The following is a 19,293-nucleotide window of genomic DNA, read 5'->3' as shown; positions in this document are numbered from 1 at the left end:
CTTTTTTAGTTGTTTTTTGGGTGTGTATATTTGTCTCCCTAACTAGATGGCAAGCTCCATAAGACCCGGACAGGGCCTGTTTTGTCTGCTTGGCATGTTTCTAATTCCTGACTCACATTTGTCAAATAAATGAATGAGTGCCCCCTGAAGATCCTACTGCTGGGCCTCACAGCAGAGGCAGCTCATGTCTGTTTACTGAATGTGCTCCAGTGAGCAGAAACAGTCACTTTCAATTCTGCAATTGATGGTGGGGGCAGGGTGCACTAAGAGGTTCCTTCCCTCTTCCCACCCTCCAACCCCTCCAGGAAACAGATGGTAAAAATGCTTTAAATATTGCTGCTTCCCCTAGCACATTTCTGAGCCTCTACCCTACCCCACCCCAGCGCAGCCCAGCCCATTTTTAACTAGGGCTGAAATGGAATCAGCCTAGATGGGCTTTGGTAGTCAATTCTCCTTCCATCTAACTCTGGGCACCACTCTGGGTGGGATGAAAATTCTGTATTTAGTGAACTTTTCCCTCTTCTGTCCACAAGCTACCCAGCCTTCCTCAGTCCTCTTCAACTTCCATTCCTAATCCTTTTTTAATATTCCAAACACCATTTCTCAGGCTGTAACTTAGCTTATAGCCCTTCAGTCCAAAAGCAACACATCCCCACTGTGCACCAGGCTCTGGGCTGATGGGGAGTGGATGGTGGGGAATACACAGGTGAGAGAGACATGACCCCGCCCTCTAGGACTCACAGTTGATTGGAGAAAGCAGACAGGTCAGTTATCATCTCAGTGTAAAAAGGAAGCCCCATTTGACTGGAGAACCAGACCAGGGCTTGGGAATAAGGTGGCTTATGTAGTGGGCACTTGAAGGGATTTAGGAACACACCTCTCTGAGAAGGTGAAAGGCGCTCAGATGGAGGAAACGCAGAAGCAAAATCATAGTTGGGCATGTGTAGACAAGAACCATGGATGCAGAGCATGGGGGATAACCCACAAAGGCGGGTGGGACATTGTTCTTGGGGGTTCTTCAATGTCAGGTGGGAAGATGGATCTGAATCCAGTGGGCAACAGGGAGCCATTGAAGGTTTATGAGCTGTGGAGTAACAGACTCTGAGCTGTGCTTGAGAAAGATTCATAGGGCTGTGAGGCAGATGCTCTAGGTAAAGGGGAGGCAGGAGGACCAGTTAAAAAGTTGTTCTCTTTGGGGAGAGGATCACTGATGGGCTGTAGGTGGGCAGTGGCAGTGGGCTGGAAGAAGCTGAATCTCTTGTGTGGTGATGGGTCTCTCTTAACTGCCCCCTCCGTCTGATGTTGGTTTGCTTTCTTCACATCTCCTTTTGTCTTCTGGTTTCCCCCAGTTTATGCAAAGAAGGAAATTCACACACAACAACAAGCAGTTCCCCACTTCCTCTGTCTCCTCCAGCCTGGTTCTCTCTTGGCCCGGGCTCTCCTTCGCTGCGTCTCAGGATCCTGGACCCCTTTGTAGGGTCTTCTTGGCTGAAGGCTCTCTCTTTGCTCCATCCCTATCTTCAGATGCCCACTCTTGGGAATCAGAAAACTATGTCCAAGCAGGTGGTTTGCCAGCAAATCATGGGAGCAGCACTGCTTTACTCCTAGGAGTTGCCCATCACCAAGGAGCCTGCAGAAGTTGCCCATCACCAAGGAGCCTAGCTGGACATCAAGCCCTCCCTAAGGGAGCTCACCCGAAGGAGGCCTAAAGGCCCACACTGATGTCACAGCTGGAGACCTGTTGAGGGTTGGAACATTCTCCCAGCTCAGAGAGGATCCATGAGCCCTCTCTGCATCACACAGCTAGTAGGTACAGAAGGTGGATAGCTTAGGGTTTTGCTTGTTTTGAGTTCCCCAGACACGGCACTTGGAGAAGCAAGAGCTGGCATCTAGTGTGGGGCCCTGTGCTAGGTTTCCTGATTTGCAGGGGAGACTAGTCCACCCAGAGAACTCAGGGGTTTCCTCAGGGTGAGGGGGAAGATGTAAATTCTGGACCCCGTTTTCCTTGCACCTCCAGGGCTATGGTAGCTCATTGTCCCTGTAAGGTCCATGGCGCCCTCCTGGGGCCAGAGTCCCAGGGGATTCCCAGGCCCCTTAGGGGACAGACTCGCGGGGCTTCAGGGACTTCATAGGTAAAGTTTGTGACAGCCTTCCCCAGGGGTAGGGGCTCCAAGCATCTGGGCTCGACCTGGGCCCCCGAAGACCCCCCGAGTCCTAGCCCTGTCTGACTCGGGACGTGCCATGGGACAACTGATGGCCAAGTTGATGAGCATCTTCTGGGAACGGGGTAAGAGGCACATAAGTCATCCAAGTGACCACTTTGACCCAGCTCCCACCTGCTATCCGCCCCCTTTCCTCCCCCTCAACCTGTGGGGTGGTCTGGGAAGATGCGATGGGGCACGCTCAAATAATCCTGCGTGGGGGCTCCCTGCCTGCTCCGAAGTCTCCTCTGCCCCCTCCCGCCCACTCCTCGTCGGTCGCTCGCTTCGGTGCATCTTTGGGCGCCCCGCCCGGCGAGCCTCCTTCCTCGGGCTAAACGCGGTCGCCGGTTTCCTACGGTCGTGACTTCACGCTCAGCTCTTTCTTCAAACCCCTTCTCTTAACAAGAAGCCCTGGGTTCCCCGGACCTTTTGCACAATCATTTTTCTGGAAATGTGGAGAGGGGACAGTGGGGTTCAGCTCTCATTTCCGCTGTTCCGAGGTGGCTCAGGGGTCCCGTCCCGGTGGGAAAGAAATCTGTCCTGTTGGTTTCTTGTGTGGAGAGGGGGCTCGGGAGCAGAAGTAGTACCGTGAGCCGAGGTCCCCCAGCCTGCTGGGAACACATGTCTCCTTCCTTGGAGGCTGGTGGGGCACACAATCCCTTGGTCATCGGGTTTGGCCCTGACCCTGCCCTTCCCCCGGATGCTTCCAGAGCACAAGGTTATCATCGTGGGACTGGACAATGCAGGGAAGACCACCATTCTCTACCAGTTGTAAGAGACTCTCAGATTCTGAGGGGGCTGGGCCTTCCTACTAGACTGACAGGCATTTGGACCAATCACCGGAGCCCTTTCCTGGGTCTCTGGTAGCCGGGAGAACAGATAGGCGGAACGCTAGTGTGACCTTCCTGGTACAGGAGCCCCTCGGTTCAGTGGCTTCTCCATCAGGTATTCGAATCCTGCTCGGTATGAGCAACCCCACTGCTCCCCGCCATCTACCCGCGGTCCCTGCCAAAGCCGGTTGTGAGCGTAAAGCTGTCCAAACCTGACCGATGATCGCCTTCTTCGCTCCCCCTAGCGTCAGGTCTCCGCAAACTCCGGCATCCCAGCCTTGTGTCTTCATTTTTCCTCCCCCTTTCAGTCCCTTTTCAGACTGGAGAAGGAAATGGCAACCCACTCCAGTATTCTTGCCTGGAAAATCCCATGGACGGAGGAGCCTGGTAGCTACAGTCCATGGGGTCGCAAAGAGTCGGACACGACTGAACGACTTCACTCACTCACTTTCAGACCCAAAAGGGAGGGCCGGCTTTGGGTCTGGGTGGACTGTATAGATCCTGGTCTAGCAGAGCCTGGCACGTGTGCGTTTCCCGATATTCACTCTCTGGATGGCATCTCTCCTGTTTGGAACTTCCTGAGTATTTACTTAGGAAAATTCTCCCTGAAAAAGTATAATTTTTCCTGAAGAAAAGAGAAATTCAAACAACATGAGCATATATATATAGTAAAGTTCCCTCTCACCCCTAACTCCCAGTTTTATGTCCCAGGTTTTCCAGAGGTATTTCCTACATATAAAAACATGTGTTTGTTTGTTTGTTTTTCTAACTCACTTTAAACAAAGCCCCTCTCTGAAGGCCCTCACTTATGTCTGTCTCCTTTTTTCAATCCCTTGCTACTTGAACTGTGGTCCACACACTGGCAGCATTGACATCAGCTGAAAGTGTTAGAAATGCAAAATGTTGGGCCCCAGTCTAGACCCTCTGGATCAGAATCTGCCGTTTAGCAAGACTGAGCTGCATATTAAAGTTGGGGGAGACTGTTCTAATGAGTCTCCCCTCTCTGGGGTCCAAGTCAAGCAGGACTTGATCTCCCTCCTGTCTGCATTCCCTCATCCCCAGCAGAAGCTCTGTCAACCTGGGCTGAGATGCTCTGAGTTTGATTCAGCCTGACTTAACAGTGGACTGGGCTGAATGGTTGGTGCCCTCTCCTACCTCCCTAGCCTGACAAATGAGGTGGTCCATACACGTCCCACCATGGGTAGTAACGTGGAGGAGATTGTTCTTTAAAAGACCCACTTCCTCATGTGGGACATAGGAGGACAGGAGTCTCTGAGCTCCACCTGGAGCACGTACTACTCCAACACTGAGGTAGGAGGCTGCCTGGGCTGGAGGAGCTGTGTGATATTAGCCAGTCACTTAACCTCTTTGAGCCTTGATTCCCCTATTGTGAGATGGAAACTGTAATAACGACCTCTCTGGGACTGCCCTAGCGGTCCAGCGTTTAAGACTCTGTGCTTCTATTGCAGGGGGTATGGGTTTGATCCCTGGTTGGGGAACTAAGAGCCCACATGCCGTGCAACTTGACCAAAGAATTTTTTTTTAAATGATCTCATGAGTTGTGAAAATTAAATGATTAAACAAGAGCTAATTCAGATGTGTTGAATACTTAATGCAGCACAATGCCTGTTAAAATTTTTGAATACTTCCTGGCAGCTTTGTCTGCTTGCTGGCAGCTTTCTGTTTGATGCATCGGATGGGGTAAGCTCTTTGTCTCTGGGGGCCTTACTTTCTCACTCTGGCAGCAGCAGAATCCAGTGGTTTCATTCCTGGAGTGAGAGCTGATTTCAAGCTCCAGCGCTACCACTCTTAGGCTGTATGGCTGAGGGCAAGATCGCCACATCACCTCACCGACCTTCAGTCTCCTAGTTTGTAAAAGGGGATAGTAACAGTTCCAGTTCCGCAAGGTTGTGGCGAGACCCAAGTGGAGTCACAACGCCCAGGACTTGGCATAACCTCTGGCACACAATCAGAAGTTGTGCTCTGTCCACCCTGGGTCTGGATAAAAAGGGAATTCATATGGGACTAGGGCAGTGAGGTCTTGAGACTGGACAGTTTGTTTTCTGTGGGGCTCACATCAAGGCAGAGTAAAGTGGGAAGAGACACATTCATGGGATGAATGAATGTGTGTGTCATCACTCACAACTTCCCTCTGCTGGCCAGTTCATCATCCTTGTGATTGACAGCACAGACCGGGACCGGCTGCTGACCACTCGAGAGGAGCTGTATAAGATGCTGGCCCATGAGGTAAGCTCCCTGCAGTTGGGAGAGGACCCAGGGCACTAGCTACTAGCTGTGTGACCTCAGTCTAGTCACACAGCTTCTTGAGCATCATTACTGATGTCCCAGTCTCTGAGCACCTCTATCCTAGCAGCTTGGGCAGGGCAAGATTATTCCAGATGAAGGGCAATAAGGCCTTCAGCACAACTGATCACAGAATTCAGAGTTGCAAGTGCCAGTCCTGACCTCACTTGTCACTCACTGTGGTGGGACCCCACACGAGTTACTGCGCTTCTCTAATTCTCAGTTTCCCCAAGTACAATGTAAATGGGACAGGTCATCAATTCCCTCCTCCTGGGATCGTTGTAAGGACTCTGAGCTGGTTGCGGGCCCTCCATGGACTGTTGGTATCGTTTCATGTGGTTGTTACTGTTGGGCAGGGCTTCCATCCTTGCCCACCTGGGCATGGGGCTGTCTTGCTGGGAAAGCAGAAGAGCTTGAGAGGGCTCATGGGGCAGTGGGAAGGGAGGCTGGGTCCTGGCAGGCTGACTGGGGCTGGGTTCCTCTGTCCACAGGCTCTACACGATGCGCCCATCCTCATCTTTGCCAATAAGCAGGACATGAAGGACTCCATGACCATCGTGGAGATCTCCAGTTCCTCACCCTAGTGCCATCAAAGACCACCCGTGGCACATACAGGGCTGCTGTGCCCTCACCGGGGAAGGGTTAGTGGCTGTCCTACCTGGACCTTCAGGGCCTGTCCCAACCAGCTGATCATCAGAAACTTCTCTCGTCTCTCTCCTGTCAGAATCTGACTCATAGCATCCCTTAGCATCTGGGTCAGGAGAGCTGAACACCTACCCACAGTTAAGATGCTGTTTGTAAGCAGTGAGCAAGACAGTGTCTCTGTTCTCCAGGGGCTTGTTCTACTGGGGAGAGAGGTGACGCGCCAAACACAAACATTTTCGGTACTGAGAAATGCAGGAAGAAAGTGAAATTTAATAACAAGGATGGGTTTGCTAGAGCTCTGGTGGTCAGGGGCCATGTCTACTAGGAGGTGACTTCAGAACTGAGACCTGAGTGAAGAGACAACCATGGGAAGACCTGGGGGGCAAGCCTTCCAGGCAGAAATCACTGACTCTGACCTTGAGTTTCCCTATCTGTAAAGAAAGCTGTTTCCTCCCAGTGTTTCTATAGAGAATAAATGATATCATTCAATTAACATTCACTGGGAACCTACAGCTGTTCCTCCATATCCATGGATTTCACATCCTCAGATTTAACTAACTGTAGATTGGAAATATTCAGAAAAAAAAAAGCCAGAAAATTCCAGAAAGTGAAAATTGAATTTATTGTGTGCTAGCAATGATTTACACAGCATTTATATTATATTTACCACTTTTTACATATCATTTACAATATATTAGGTATTATAAGTAATCTAGAGTTGATTTAAAGTACTGATTTAAATCAGTGACTAGGTTATATGCAAATATATGCTTCTTTATACAAGGGGCTTGAATGTCTGAGAATTTTGATGTCTGCAGGGGTCCTGGAACCCTGGAACTCCATGGATACAGAGAAACGACTGTACTTTGTGCCAGGTACTGTTCTAGGCACCTGAGAAAAAGTAGTGAACAAAACAGATAGAAATCCCTGCCCTCACGGAGCTTACTTTCCAGGAGGGGAGAAAGAGACACTGAACAATAAAAATAAGAAAAATGTACAGTAAGTTAAAAAGTGATGTGTGAAGGGGAAACATCAATAGGAAAGGGAAGTTGGATGTGTGTTAGGGAGAATGTTGCAATTTTAGATAATGTGTCCAGGGAGGGGCTGCTGAGAAGAGAGCTGCTAATTAAACATCTGAGAATGTGAAGGAGCTAGGTCATGGTCACACAGAAAGGTTCTTGAATCAGGCCTGGAGAATCCCCTGTCCTCTTCCCTCTCAAGTGGAGTCACAGTGGGTTTGGGGCTTGGATGCCCAGTTGAAGAAGGTGAGACTTTAGGCAGGCCAACCCAAGGAACCACGTATTTCTGGCCATGTCCTTCTAACTCCTGGGTCAGGAGGAGCCCCCTACCCCCGTCTCCAACCCATATTCAGTTCAATTCAATCAGCATTTCCTAGGTAACCCTCATGTGCCATGCACTGTGCCAAGTGATACAGACATGACCAAGACCCCATTCTTGCTTGGAGTTGCTCACAGTCTAATGAAAGAACTTGCTTATGGAGCCTCTTCGCAGGCCTTTGAAGCCACCCTGGCACTGACCTAATGATGGAGTGGGTGGAAAGGTGGCATTGGAGGCTTGCCCAAAGACATTGCTAAGGTGGGTCTCCAGGCCTCTTTGTCCAAGAAGCCCTCCCCAACTCCCAAACATCCAGAGGTCTCTGTACATCTCCTTTCTAAACGTTATCACAGTATGTAGTTATACAATTATTTTTTTGACCATTTGTTTAATATCTATCTCCTCTGCTAGACTGCAAACCCTAGAGGGCATGTCTATTTTTTCACCAGTAACCCCTAGCATAATACCCATTGCACAGTTCATTTATGTTTGTTAACTGAATGCAAAACTGGATATAAATTTGGGCGTTCCAGCAGTCAGCTCTGGGCAGGGCTGGGGGTTGGGAAGGCCATCAGCCTCATGGGATATGCTGATCTTTGCCCTGTTCTTCCCTCTCCCAGGCTGCCTGCCGGGCTGCAGTGGATGCAGTCTCAGGCCACTGCCAGTTGATGTCCCAGCCTGAGGCCAACCAGAAACTTGGAGGGTTTTGCATGGACTATGTGGGTAGAAAACCCAAGTGACTATTATTTTTCTATGACGCTGTAGTGACCAGGGGCATCTATGGATGGTGAGATTGCTACTGTCCACCCAACCCCCCCACTGAGGAGCTAGATGGAGCACCCTGAGTTGCTGCAGACAGGACAGCAGAAAAGCTGCCCTTCACTCCATGGAAGCAGGCATCCTTCTTAGAGACACCAGGGGAGCTGTTGGATGTGTTGGGGGATCAGGAAGTGGAGCCCCCTCCCTCAGCCCTCAACCTCTCTGTAGGAAAAATGGAGGGCCGAGTAAGAGACCCCTGGAATTGTTCTTTATTTCCTAGACCTCTACCCCAACCCTTTAACCCCCACTCCAGCTTTCCGGCCCCTTAGCCATCTTTGTCCCATACGCTTCAGTCAAAGGAGATGCTAGAAAGGTGAAGAGGCTGGCTCAGGGGTTGCTCAGTCGTGTCCAACTCTTTGCGACCCCATGGACTGTAGCCTACCAGGCTCCTCCCTCCATGGGATTCTCCAGGAAAGAGTACTGGAGCGGATTGCCATTTCCCTCTCCAGGGGATCTTCCTGACCTGGGTCTCCCTCATTCCAGGCAGAGGCTTTAACTTCTGAACCACCAGGGAAGGGGGGCAGAGCCAAAGCCTGAGAGGGGAGAGGGTGGAGGACTGGACGTTCCAGCCAGAGACGGGTCCTCACACTGCAGGGGGTTCCACTCCTTCCCCACCTTCCCATTCCCTCTGAGACGCTGGGTCTGACCACAGCTTTTGAGCTTTAAGCTACCCCTTCACTCCCAGTATCCTTCCAGTGTGAATCCCACTCCTCCCAATACCCCAGATTCCTACAGCATTTGTTTATCTTGTCTTTTTGTAGTGATTTTTTTCCCACACCGTAGTAGGAATTTTATGAAGGTATAATAAATGCCATTGAAAACTGCTCATCTTTTATTTCTGCCTGCTCCTTTGGCTGCACCTCAAAACTGATTCTCTGGCAGGGGAAATCCATCTATGAAGTGGAAAGGGGCTGCCTTAGGGTCTATATGGGGACTGGCTCTTCGGTCCTGGGCTCTATAGCCCTCTGCCAGGTGACTAACACCGGGTTTGCCAGCACTCAGAGCTCTGGGCTCTGCCTGGGCCTAGGGGAAGGAGGGGAGTAGGGGACTTAAGGGGTTGGAAAAGCCCAGGAGTACTATGAAAGTAGAGCTGGAAACAGGATGGAAACCAGGCTGCCTATGCTGTGCAGGGAGCAGTGCTATTACCCCCAGAAAACCTGGGGTGGTCCTGAGGTCAGTGGGTCTGTTCTCTTAGAAAGTCAGGAGATGCACAACGCTGTGAGAGTCTGGACACAGATATAGTGGGCTCAGGATTTCTTAACCCGGTGGTTTCCATAAAGAGTGATGAGGGGAAGAACTCAGGAAGTCTAAATATCTCCATTCAGATGCCGTCTGCCTTCCATTAGGTTAGCTACAAAGAACACAATAGGTGAAAATTAATTATTCCCTTATTCCGTAGAAATTCATCCTAACCGGCAAGCAGCACTGGTACCACGGGGGTATAGCTCAGTGGTAGAGCATTTGACTGCAGATCAAGAGGTCCCCGGTTCAAATCCGGGTGCCCCCTCTAAGGCCTGGGTTATTTTTTCCTTCCCCGGCTTCTTAGTCCTGCAGTGCTCCTACTGAAGTTCCCTTACAGGCTAAAGAGGAAGGGTCCTTCAACATTGCGGAGCTCTTTTGCCGGCGATCAGAGTGGAACCCCAGGTCCTGCCAAACCACGCCCTCAGCCTCGTGGGGGCTGTACAAAGGCCGGCTCTCCTGATGGTAGGGTGGAGGCGTGAGCGCCCGCACGCAGGTCTACGTATACCGGGATCTCAGTCTGTTGGAAGACAGACTGAGTTTCTAAGGGCCGGGCTTGGGCTGGGACAGGAAGGACTGGAGGTGTTTGTGAGCGTGCAGGAGAGAGATGGGCGCCAAGGGAAACGCTAGGGGCGCTCTAGCAAGGCAGGAAAGGCGGACCCAGGCCCAAAGGAAGGTCCAGGAAGTGAGAAATCTAGGGGAAGTGAGGGACTTCCCCTCCCGCAGTCCCAAATTGCTTTTTCTTACATCATTATAATTCTTTAGTTCAGAGTTTCAGGAAACAAACTCTGCATTCAGATAAGTAGTCTCTCGAGATTTATAGTCTCTCTGTCTCTTGAAAATACTGGATTCCACTTCCGTTTGTACCCAGTCACAGCGCCTGCGCTGGAGTAGCACTAAGAAGTCATCCGCAGACGGATAACCAGCAGAGGGGGTATAGCTCAGTGGTAGAGCATTTGACTGCAGATCAAGAGGTCCCCGGTTCAAATCCGGGTGCCCCCTTGTGTACCTTTTTAAGGATCCAAATTCGGATTCTCCCAATCACCATTTTTCTTACAACTTTCTACTTCTACTATTTTATGTTGACATTTACTTCACCACTGCTATTTTGGGCAAGATGAGGAACGGCGAGACAGCAAAACAGAAATTTAGAGCAGAGGTTCTCAAAATGTGTTACTGAGAACAGCACCACCAGCTGGGAACGTGTTAGAAATATGGATTCTCGGCCTCAGAACTATAGTACTTGGGGGGGGGGGGCTCCCAGAAATCTGTGTTTTCTAAGCCCTCCAGGTGATTCTGATGTACACTCAAGTTCTAGAAGCTTACATTAAAAAAAAATTGACATGTCATTTGCTTCTAATTATTTCCAAGTTGCTGTTTCAACCTGAGTCCTTTATTAAGAGACCTTTTAAAACAGACCGTGCGCGGGGCATCCCGGACAGGGGACTGTTCAAAAAGATCAGTGCTGGAGTTGAAATTCCGTCCTGGGTCCTCTCACCTTGACCTTTCGGAAGGTAGGGGCAAGGAGATGTGAACCCGCCTGGCTGGAGTCGGAGACAGCGCGCAGCGCGGAGGCAGGTCTGGAAAATCGAGGAAAACCGCAAAACACGCGCGTTGCGTCTCGTCACGTGGCCACTAGAGGGCAGCAAGAAGCCGCAGCTGGAAGCAGCAGCCTTTTTGCTTCTGAGAGTTGGCAAAACCGCAATTTAAATGAGACAAGAAGAACTTACAGACAGGCCTAGTCTTGTCCCATTGTAAGTGATTAGGGGATGTGGGGCTAAAGGAGGTCGGTTCTGGGACCCTGGGTCCTGAGGAAGAAGGAACTGGGATTCTGAAAGATTCGTCTTTAGGGCCCCAGCCTGTATATGTCAGGGTGTCGCCTTCACCCTCATTCTCCCTCCATCCAGCGCGGGATCTCCTTGCCTTCGCACGAAGTAGGTCGAGGAGGGAAGAGGCACCTCCGGGTTCTGACCTGATTCCCTGCCATCCTAAATTGAGGGTATTTTTATTCTGTTCTGGTAGGGTAAAAAAAAAAGTGATCTATTCCCAGAGCCTGCTTATAAGGTGGTGGCAGTTGGGGTGAGACGTTTCCTTGCTCTCCTCTGAAGATTGACTGGGTCGGGCCCTGTGGAGGTCTGGGGTCCCCAAAGAGGAGGGTGACCTCAGTTACTTTCTGGTGATGGGAAGAAGTCCAGGTTATTTCAAAGTAGGGATGATCCAGGTCCCCTCCATCCCCATGTCTGCGGGGTGGGATAAAGTGGAGAGAAGCCATAAGAGGGCGTGGAATCCAGGCCTCTGCTGCAAGGGGAGACTCCTGGGGTGGGGGTGGGCATCAGATCCCTGCACAACTCCGTGGAATCGCCCAGAACGTCGGGAAGCCTGGTGGAAATGGGTCGGGGGTGGATGGTAGGAGCCCAGGGTCTGAGGAAGGGGCGCCCGCTGTCCCTTCCTGGGATCTGGCCCTTCGAGCCTTCTCTCCACCGCTTTCCCCCAGGGAGTGGAGGAGGGGAAGGCAGGCAGGAGCTAAGGTGCGGTGTAGGGGTAGCTGATGCTCTTCGGGGGTTCTCCCAGCCCGAGGGTTACCCGCCCTGTCCCCCTCCTCCTCCCGCTACCCCCTCCTCCCGCCTGGGAAGCGGCCGCGGTAGCTCTCGGGGAGCGCTCGGGCAGGGCTGGGAGGGCTGGGGAAGACTCGGGGAGAGCTCCGGAGGCGCCGCGCCCCCCCCCCCCGCCCCGCCCCCTCCCCGGTCCCCGCTCCGGGAGGCCGCTCGGCTCGCTCGCCGCCCGCTGGCGCTCCGCCGCTCTCACTGCTTGCCTGCCCCGCGCTCCGCTGCCGCTCGCCGCCCACCCCTCCGCCGGCCAACCCGGGGGACCACGCCGCCCGAGCCGGGCCGGGACAGCTGCGGGCCGGGGGCGGGTCCTGGCCTCCACCATGCGGGCCGAGCTCTGGCTCCTCGTGCTGGTGCTCAGGGAGGCTGCCCGGGCTCTGAGCCCCCAGCCCGGAGCAGGTAGGACTGGCCAGAGTTGATGGGGGTGGGTCAGGGTCGTGGGTCGAGGGGGCAGGTGGGCGGGCGTGGGCATGGACAGGTACCGGCAGGCTGACGATGTCAGAGGCGTCGGGGGTCGTGTCCGCGGGAGGCCAGGAGCGCTGTGGACGGTGGCAGGTGAACAGGGACCCCTACTTTCCTAAACACACAGGGTGTGTAAGTGAGGGTGGAAGGATCAGACACCGATGCCCGCATTTCTCCTTCCCTCCTGGAAGGACACTGGAGGGACCCCAGTAGGGGGAATCCATAAGGCATTGGGCTCTGGCCCCAAAGGGGACGGTGGGAGAGTCACAGGGACCCCTGGCCACACTGGGTGAGGCTGAATTCTGATGAGATGCGAAGTCTGGGATGTCTTGCTTCAGTTTTGTTTCCTTTTTCTCTCCGCTGCCCCCACTCCCAAGCTGACCCAGTCTGGGGGCTGAGTGGCAGTAGCCAGGAGGATGGAGGAGACCCACCATCTCTGCTCCAGCAAGGGCAATGGGGAGCCTGACGCCCTCTCCTCTCTGTTTGGTACTTGAAGAGCAGCGCGGGGCCCAGAAAGAAGCAACTTGCTGCTTCCCCACCCCCAGCCTCTAGGGTCCTGCAGTCACTCTTGCTGTACTCCCCTGGTGGCCCTTGGCCTTTAGCTGTTCTGGCTCTAGATTAGGAGGGTGGGGTGTCCTACCTTCCCCACAGCAGTTCTCTGCAATCATTCTCCCACCTGGAAGTCCTTTCGGAGATCTACCTTGAGTCTCTCCTGTTATAAAGGAGAACCATTTTTCAGCAAGTAATTTTGCATTCTCCTCTTTCTTCCTTATGTATGCAGGCATTCTCTGGGGTTGGGGAGGTGGGTAATTGCAGTCAAGCCTCTTGACAGAGAGAATTGGGAAGATAGAGTTCCGTGATGTCCCCCAGGGTGGGATGGAGCAGGTGGAGGGTTTGTCCAGGGGGATGCGGTAGTTGGGCTGCTGTGTCTCAGGGGTCTGCGGGCATCAGGCACAGCATCAGTGATGGCATTCTTGACTTTAATGGTCCCTGAATATTGTTGAGACAGGCCTGGGTTTCTGTTGAGAAGGAGAGTGTGGGCAGAGGGCGGTGGAAACTGAGGTGGCAAGAGGCTGCTGATGCAAAACCACCAGTTTTCAGAGAGACCACACAGAGAGTGGCCAGAGACTTGACTTCTAGTTCCAACATCTTGCTTGCTGTGTGACCTTGAGCAAGTTACTTTCCTTCTCTGGGCCTGTTTCCTCCCTTTTAAAGTGAGGCTGTGGGCAAAATCTTTGTGGGATTATAGAATTATGAAAGATCTTTTTTTCTTTTTTATGACTCTCTCTCCTTTTCAGATTTGTTATGATGTGTATGAGGTAATTGCAAAAAAAAAAAAAAAATTAAGTCAATATAAAAAGGAATGGGTTGGACAGGTCAATTTTTGAGGTCTTTTGCAAACCCATCCTGATGGGATCTTCTGAACTCTGGATATGACTGGGTTGATGAGGGATGGCGCTGAACCTGACTGAGATGGGAGATCCACGGAAAGGGGTGGGGAAGAGGGCATTGGAAGGAAACAAGGATGGGCAATGCAGGGGCCAGAGCCAGGCTGGGCTGAGGGCTGCCTCTTCAGAGGTGGTTAGAAGAGTAGATACCCTGGGGGGCCAAAAAGAGGGGGCAGGCAGAGATTCGAATCACATCTCTCAGTTGAGGACGCCCTGTCTCCTCAGCTTTGGCAGATTCAGCCAGGAGAAATGAACTTTCTCTGCAGCAGGCGAGACTGGTGATACTGAAGGAAGCCAGTGGGGGCGCTGCTGACTCTCAGTGTCGAGGTTTTTTTTCACAACGACCAGACTGGGTTTGAGAGGGCCCTGTGTGGAGGCAGGGGGTGTCTTATAGGGAGAATAGATGTGGGAGTGGGACCCTCTGGGGGAGGGCTGCTCCGATTGGTGGTGGAGCCCTGGTGACAGGTGAGAGGGCAGTTGGGAGCTGGACCTGAGTGGTGGGTGCTGCCATCCAGCCCCAAGGCTCCAAGTCCTCTGTGCTGTGCTGGGAGAGGGGATGTGGGTGGGGGGTGGAGGGGGGCGGGGCTCAGGGGGGAGCTGAGATCTCCCCTCCCTCTTGATGAACTGGCCTTGAAACTTCATCTATCATTAAAACAGGAGCAGGAGAAAGATGGATGAGTGACCTAAAGATACAGTCAGGTGGTGAGGGAGACCAACAGAGGCTGACAGGCAGATAGACAGATGGGGAGACAGGAAGACACTAGGGTGCATGGTGGGAGCTGGGGGCACCCTGGGGTCTGGGCTGAGTGAAACTGGAAGTGCCTACAGCAGACAGAGAAGGAAAAGGCCACTGAAGGTGGCATCCTGTCCTGGGAGTTAGCAGATCAGGCCCAGCTCCAACCCTGGGTGACCCTGGCAGCTTCATCCTTTTTCTGCCCCTTGGATTCTCCATCCATAAAACGAGGTTTGGACCAGATTGCCTCTAGGGCCCCTTGTAGCCTTGACTCTGCTTCCAGCCTTCTCCTTGCTCACCAGGGAGGGATCTTCAAACAAATGGAGACTGAAATCCAATCTCCACCCAGTGGCCACTGAACAGCCTCTCCCTACCCCCACCTCTGCTCGCATTCTGCCCGGGTCTGTTGCCCAAAACACTCAGGCTGCGGTCCCCTGGGATCGCCAGGTAACTGACTTCTCTTCATCCGGGTCTCAGTCAGCTCAAGGGCCACCTCTGAGAGAGGCTCCCTGAGGGCCCTGACCAGAGCAGAAACAACCCCAACCCTTTCGTCCTTCTGTTTCCTCCACAGTCTGTCTCACCATCTCACACTGTCTTACTGGCTGAATTACTCATTTTGTGTGTGTCTTTCCCGACTAGAATCTTCATGGGCACAGGGCTTGTGTCTACCTGTTCGCTGTTTTTGCTCCAGCACTCACACAGTGCCTGGCACATAGTGCTTGCGTGCAAAGTCGCTTCAGAGTCTTTGTGACCCTATAGGCCATGGCCCACCAGGCTCCTCTGTCCATGGGATTCTCCAGGCAAGAATACTGGAGTGGGTTGCCATGCCCTCCTCCAGGGGATCTTCCCAACGCAGGGATTGAACTTGCGTCTCTTACGTCTCCTGCATTGGCAGGCGAGTTCTTTACCACTTATGCCACCTGGGAAGCCCGCCTGGAACACGGGGCTCAATAAACATGTATTGAGTGAGTGAATGAATTAGAGGGGCTCACAGACCCCATTCTGTCCCTTTTAGAGAAACTCAGAGAGGCAAATTCTTCTTTTCTCCTCTCCTCCCCTCTTTTCTTCTGAGCCACTGGCCATCCCTCCCTGCCCCTTCCTTATGCCTCCCTCTCGCTCCCCAGATCAGGGTCCTCAGTGGGTCTCTGCCTGCCTGCAGGAGGGAAGAGAGTGCAGTTGATGGCTTTGTAACTGAGAGGCGGGATTTCAATTCAGGGTCTGGAGCCTTCCCCAGACCCCTTGGTCCTCATATGAAACCCAGGAAAGGCAGGAGGACCCTGCTGGATGCTTTGTGTACAGTATTTTGTTAAAGACTCACAATGACTTGCCAAGTGTAGGCTTTATCATTTCCGTTTTCTAGGGGAGGAAACTTAGAGATTGTGCAATTTGTCCAATGTCATAGTCAGTAAGTGATAGATTCAAGGTTCAAGCTCAAGCTTATTTGATTCCAAACTCGTGTTTTTTTATTTTATTGCTCACAGACAATTTTATTTTCTTTTATTGCTGTGATAACAAGGAGGGTTTCTGATGAGGCTGTACCCCAAGAGAAGGGTCTTCTAAGCCCTGTGGGCCTCAGGAGTTCTGAGAATTTAAACATGCCTGCCTTCTTTCCTTCCTTCTATCCATCACCTGTGTGTGCTTGACCAGCATCTGCTCTATGTCAAGCACCTAGAGCTTGTGGTTGCCCAGATAGCAGTGATTTGTCAGGATCAGGGCTGGGACTATGCACATAGCATTTGGGGTGAGGCACAGAAGTGTCAGAGAAGGCGCTGGGAAGAAGTGACATCTCGTGAGACTTGAAGGATGAGCTAGAGCTCGTCAGCTCCATTTATTTATGGAGCAGAATGATCTAGGCTGAGAAAACTGCCTGTGTGAAGTCCCATGGCCAGAGAGAGTGGGGTTGAGCCCTGGAAAGGACTCGGGGACTGAAGAAGCCAGCAGGGATCTGATCACGAAGGGGCTCCAGTGCTGAGTGGGAGAGCTGGGCTGTCAGCTGAAGGGTCGTGGCAAAGAGGGGAGTGCAGGAGGGATGGAATGGAGTTTTTCCTCTGGACAGGATGCTCTGGCAGGTGTGTGGGAGACGGGTCCAAGGGCATGAATGGTAGAGGCTGAAGTCATCACCAGGAAAAAGGTGATGGTGGCCACAACCAAGTGGTGGCCGTGGGGCTGGAATGGCAAGCTTGGGTGACAGGTGGGATGAAGGTGACCTGGCTCAGGCGCTGGGATGGTGTGATCAGGCCTCTCGGAGTCAGCCCATTGCTTCTTGCCCTGGAGCAGGGCAGTGGCACCCGAAGAGGGTTGGGGCACGGCCACTGGGTTGCCCCTCTGCATTCCAAGGGGTGCAGTCTGCCGGGGAACCTCCCAGGTTCGGGCCCAGCGGCACCTGTGCATCCTGCCCTGGGGCTGCCCTGCACCCTAGAGAACGGCCTGGTGTGTGGGTCACCTGGTGTGCTGCGGTGTGAGCAAGCCTGCACGTGCTGTGCCTGAGTGCAAACCCTGTCATGGACTGGTCACGCAACCTGGGTTTCCCAGTTTATAAAATGGATCTACAACAGCACCCCTCTCATGAGGCGATTGTGGGGATTAAATGAGTTAGTGGGTTTAAAACCCTTGGAATAGTGCCAGGACAGGGTAAGCATTCTCTAGAAGTGAGCTATTATTGTTATTACCCCTCCCAGTGCGAACACTAGACTTGTTCGCTACTTGGGGTCATGGGTGGCGGAATGGATGAATACGTGACTAGCGGTCCTCTGGAAGCTTCTCACCATCACTCATAGGCGGGTCCCCTCACATGCAGAGGCAGGGGATGGCTGCTGGGAAGAGGGCAGAGCAGGCGGTAGCCGGGAGTTGGAGCCCACAGGAGGAGGAGGACCCAGGCCTTCAGGCAAGTGTGTGTGTGTGCACATAGGCCCTTACATACACATGTGCAAAGCCAGCTGTGCTGGCTCCTTCTGCAAGCTGAGGGAGTGATGTCCCATCCTAGTCAACCGGGAGGGGGCAGGGTGTCAGGGAGACAGTTGTGGTGGGGGCTGGGAGGGCAAGATTCAGGGTTAGGTCAGGGTGGGGCAGGTTCCTCGGTGACCTCCTTCTCCATCCCTTGGCCCTTCTCCTTCCTGGATACTTGGTCTCTGGTCCTGGCCCTGAGTCTTTCTACTTATAAAATCTTACTTTTGCTTCTTACTGTATGCTCATGGTGGCCTGTGCCATAGGCACACTTGTCATTCCCACTTTCTACTTCTACTTAGACGAGTAGACTGATGGGTCCATGGTCACACAGCCTGTGGGCGTCAGGTGTGCTGTCCCTGGCCGCACTTCTGGTGGGGCCCTCTCACCAGGCCTTGGGCCGCACCGTCCAGGCACCTCCTGTCTCGGATGCAGGACTGTGACGCCTGCAGATCCCTAGCATCCCTTTCCGGGCCAGCTGAGCTCCTCTGCTCGTTCTGCACAAGCTCCTTTCCTGTTCTGGCTCCTGCCCAGGCCTGAGGGCTGCTTGCAGGAGGACCCAGGGAGCTGGGCAGGCCAGACCAGCACAAATAGTTCTGACTCCAGAGGCAGCTGTGGGCCCCACCCGAGAGGGGCAAGACAGCCCTGCCTTGGGGTCTGAGCCACAGGCAGACTGCCTTCCCAGTACTGGGTTCAGGTCCGTCTCAGCCAGTGGGCATTTTGGGGCAGGGGTCTGGAGACCACCCTTTCCCCATCTTCTCCAGAGCATCTGGTTGCAATTAGGGGCAGGGGAGTGAAAGGGGGCCGGCAAGGATCCAGCAGGCGCCAGCAGCCAAGAATGACTTAATTGGATAAACTGTCTAATGACAAACCGGAGCCCCGCAGCAAAGAGTCCTGGCCCTGGCCCCAGGCCTGGTCCTGGCCAAGCCGTTTCTCAACCTCTGTCCTTGCTGGCTCCCAAGTTACCTCCAGTATCGTGTTCTAAGTTGTGCAGTGATTGAGCACCCACTGTTTGCCAGGTACCAGGATGCACATTTACGGTAGGTGGCAGAGTCCTGGGGGAACCCAAGTCTACCAGGGAGACGGGCACATCGTTGGACCTCTGGCGGGTGCTGCAGGAGAGAAGGCTACCTCCGGGAGCTCTGGGACCAGGTGGGGCAGGGCATCTGACACAGCACAGGCCTGAAACTGATGGAGGTCACAGGGAATGTCAGCTCCTCCCATCTGGGGCATATACACGTCCATAATAGGTGTGGCAACTGGAGAAACAGCATAAGACATGTCTTTGTGGGCACGCATAACTCTTTTTCTGAAATGGGAAAGCATGGTTTCTGTGTCATTTGGAATACATTTAATGACCAAGAGGGAACTGGAGAGAATATTGGGTCGAGGAACGGCTGCTAGATGGCCTGGGCGCAGCCACTCTTCAATCCTGTGCCCGCCGCAGACATTGCCAATTGATCGTGACCATCTTTCCTGCTAAACACAAATGGAGCCTCAGAATTCTTCCCCATTAGAGCATTCCTGGTTCTCACTAATCCATTGGAGGTGGCTTTTGAGATGAAACCCATTTGTTATCCTCAATGGATTCGTAAAGCTCCTTGTTTCCTGGGGAAAGTGACTTGCCCAAGGTAGTGATAAGACTAAACAGTGCTTCCATTATAGAGACATATTCAGTTGTCATAACCTGGGAGGAGGGGCTACTGGCATTGAGTGGGTAGAGGCCAG

General features: G+C 52.9%; 2 protein-coding genes and 2 non-coding genes across 4 annotated transcripts in view; all 4 read left to right on the top strand.

The window, feature by feature from the left end:
- Positions 1–977: 977 nt before the first annotated feature.
- Positions 978–8,958, top strand: ARL5C (ARF like GTPase 5C). Its single transcript, XM_070773382.1, is given in 7 exon segments — positions 978–2,287; positions 2,912–2,972; positions 4,195–4,342; positions 5,195–5,278; positions 5,827–5,915; positions 5,917–5,976; positions 7,936–8,958. Coding segments are annotated over 7 exon segments (537 nt in total). The 5' UTR covers positions 978–2,241; the 3' UTR covers positions 7,985–8,958.
- A 611-nt stretch (positions 8,959–9,569) lies between these two features.
- TRNAC-GCA (transfer RNA cysteine (anticodon GCA)) lies at positions 9,570–9,641 on the top strand. The gene has a single exon. It is a non-coding gene; the product is annotated as a tRNA-Cys (tRNA).
- A 662-nt stretch (positions 9,642–10,303) lies between these two features.
- TRNAC-GCA (transfer RNA cysteine (anticodon GCA)) lies at positions 10,304–10,375 on the top strand. The gene has a single exon. It is a non-coding gene; the product is annotated as a tRNA-Cys (tRNA).
- Positions 10,376–12,114: 1,739 nt separating this feature from the next.
- The window catches only part of PLXDC1 (plexin domain containing 1), a 66,515-nt gene continuing 59,336 nt past the window's right edge, over positions 12,115–19,293 (top strand). Inside the window, exon 1 of the mRNA XM_019981976.2 lies at positions 12,115–12,378. Within this exon, the coding sequence (XP_019837535.2) occupies positions 12,303–12,378 (76 nt within the window). The 5' untranslated portion in view covers positions 12,115–12,302. The remainder of the gene's footprint in view (positions 12,379–19,293) is intronic.

The sequence above is a fragment of the Bos indicus genome, chromosome 19 (genome assembly GCF_029378745.1).
Source record: "Bos indicus isolate NIAB-ARS_2022 breed Sahiwal x Tharparkar chromosome 19, NIAB-ARS_B.indTharparkar_mat_pri_1.0, whole genome shotgun sequence".
NCBI lineage: Eukaryota > Metazoa > Chordata > Mammalia > Artiodactyla > Bovidae > Bos > Bos indicus.
The sequence above is the reverse complement of the archived record's forward strand: the minus strand, read 5'-3'. Positions and strand labels throughout refer to the sequence as shown.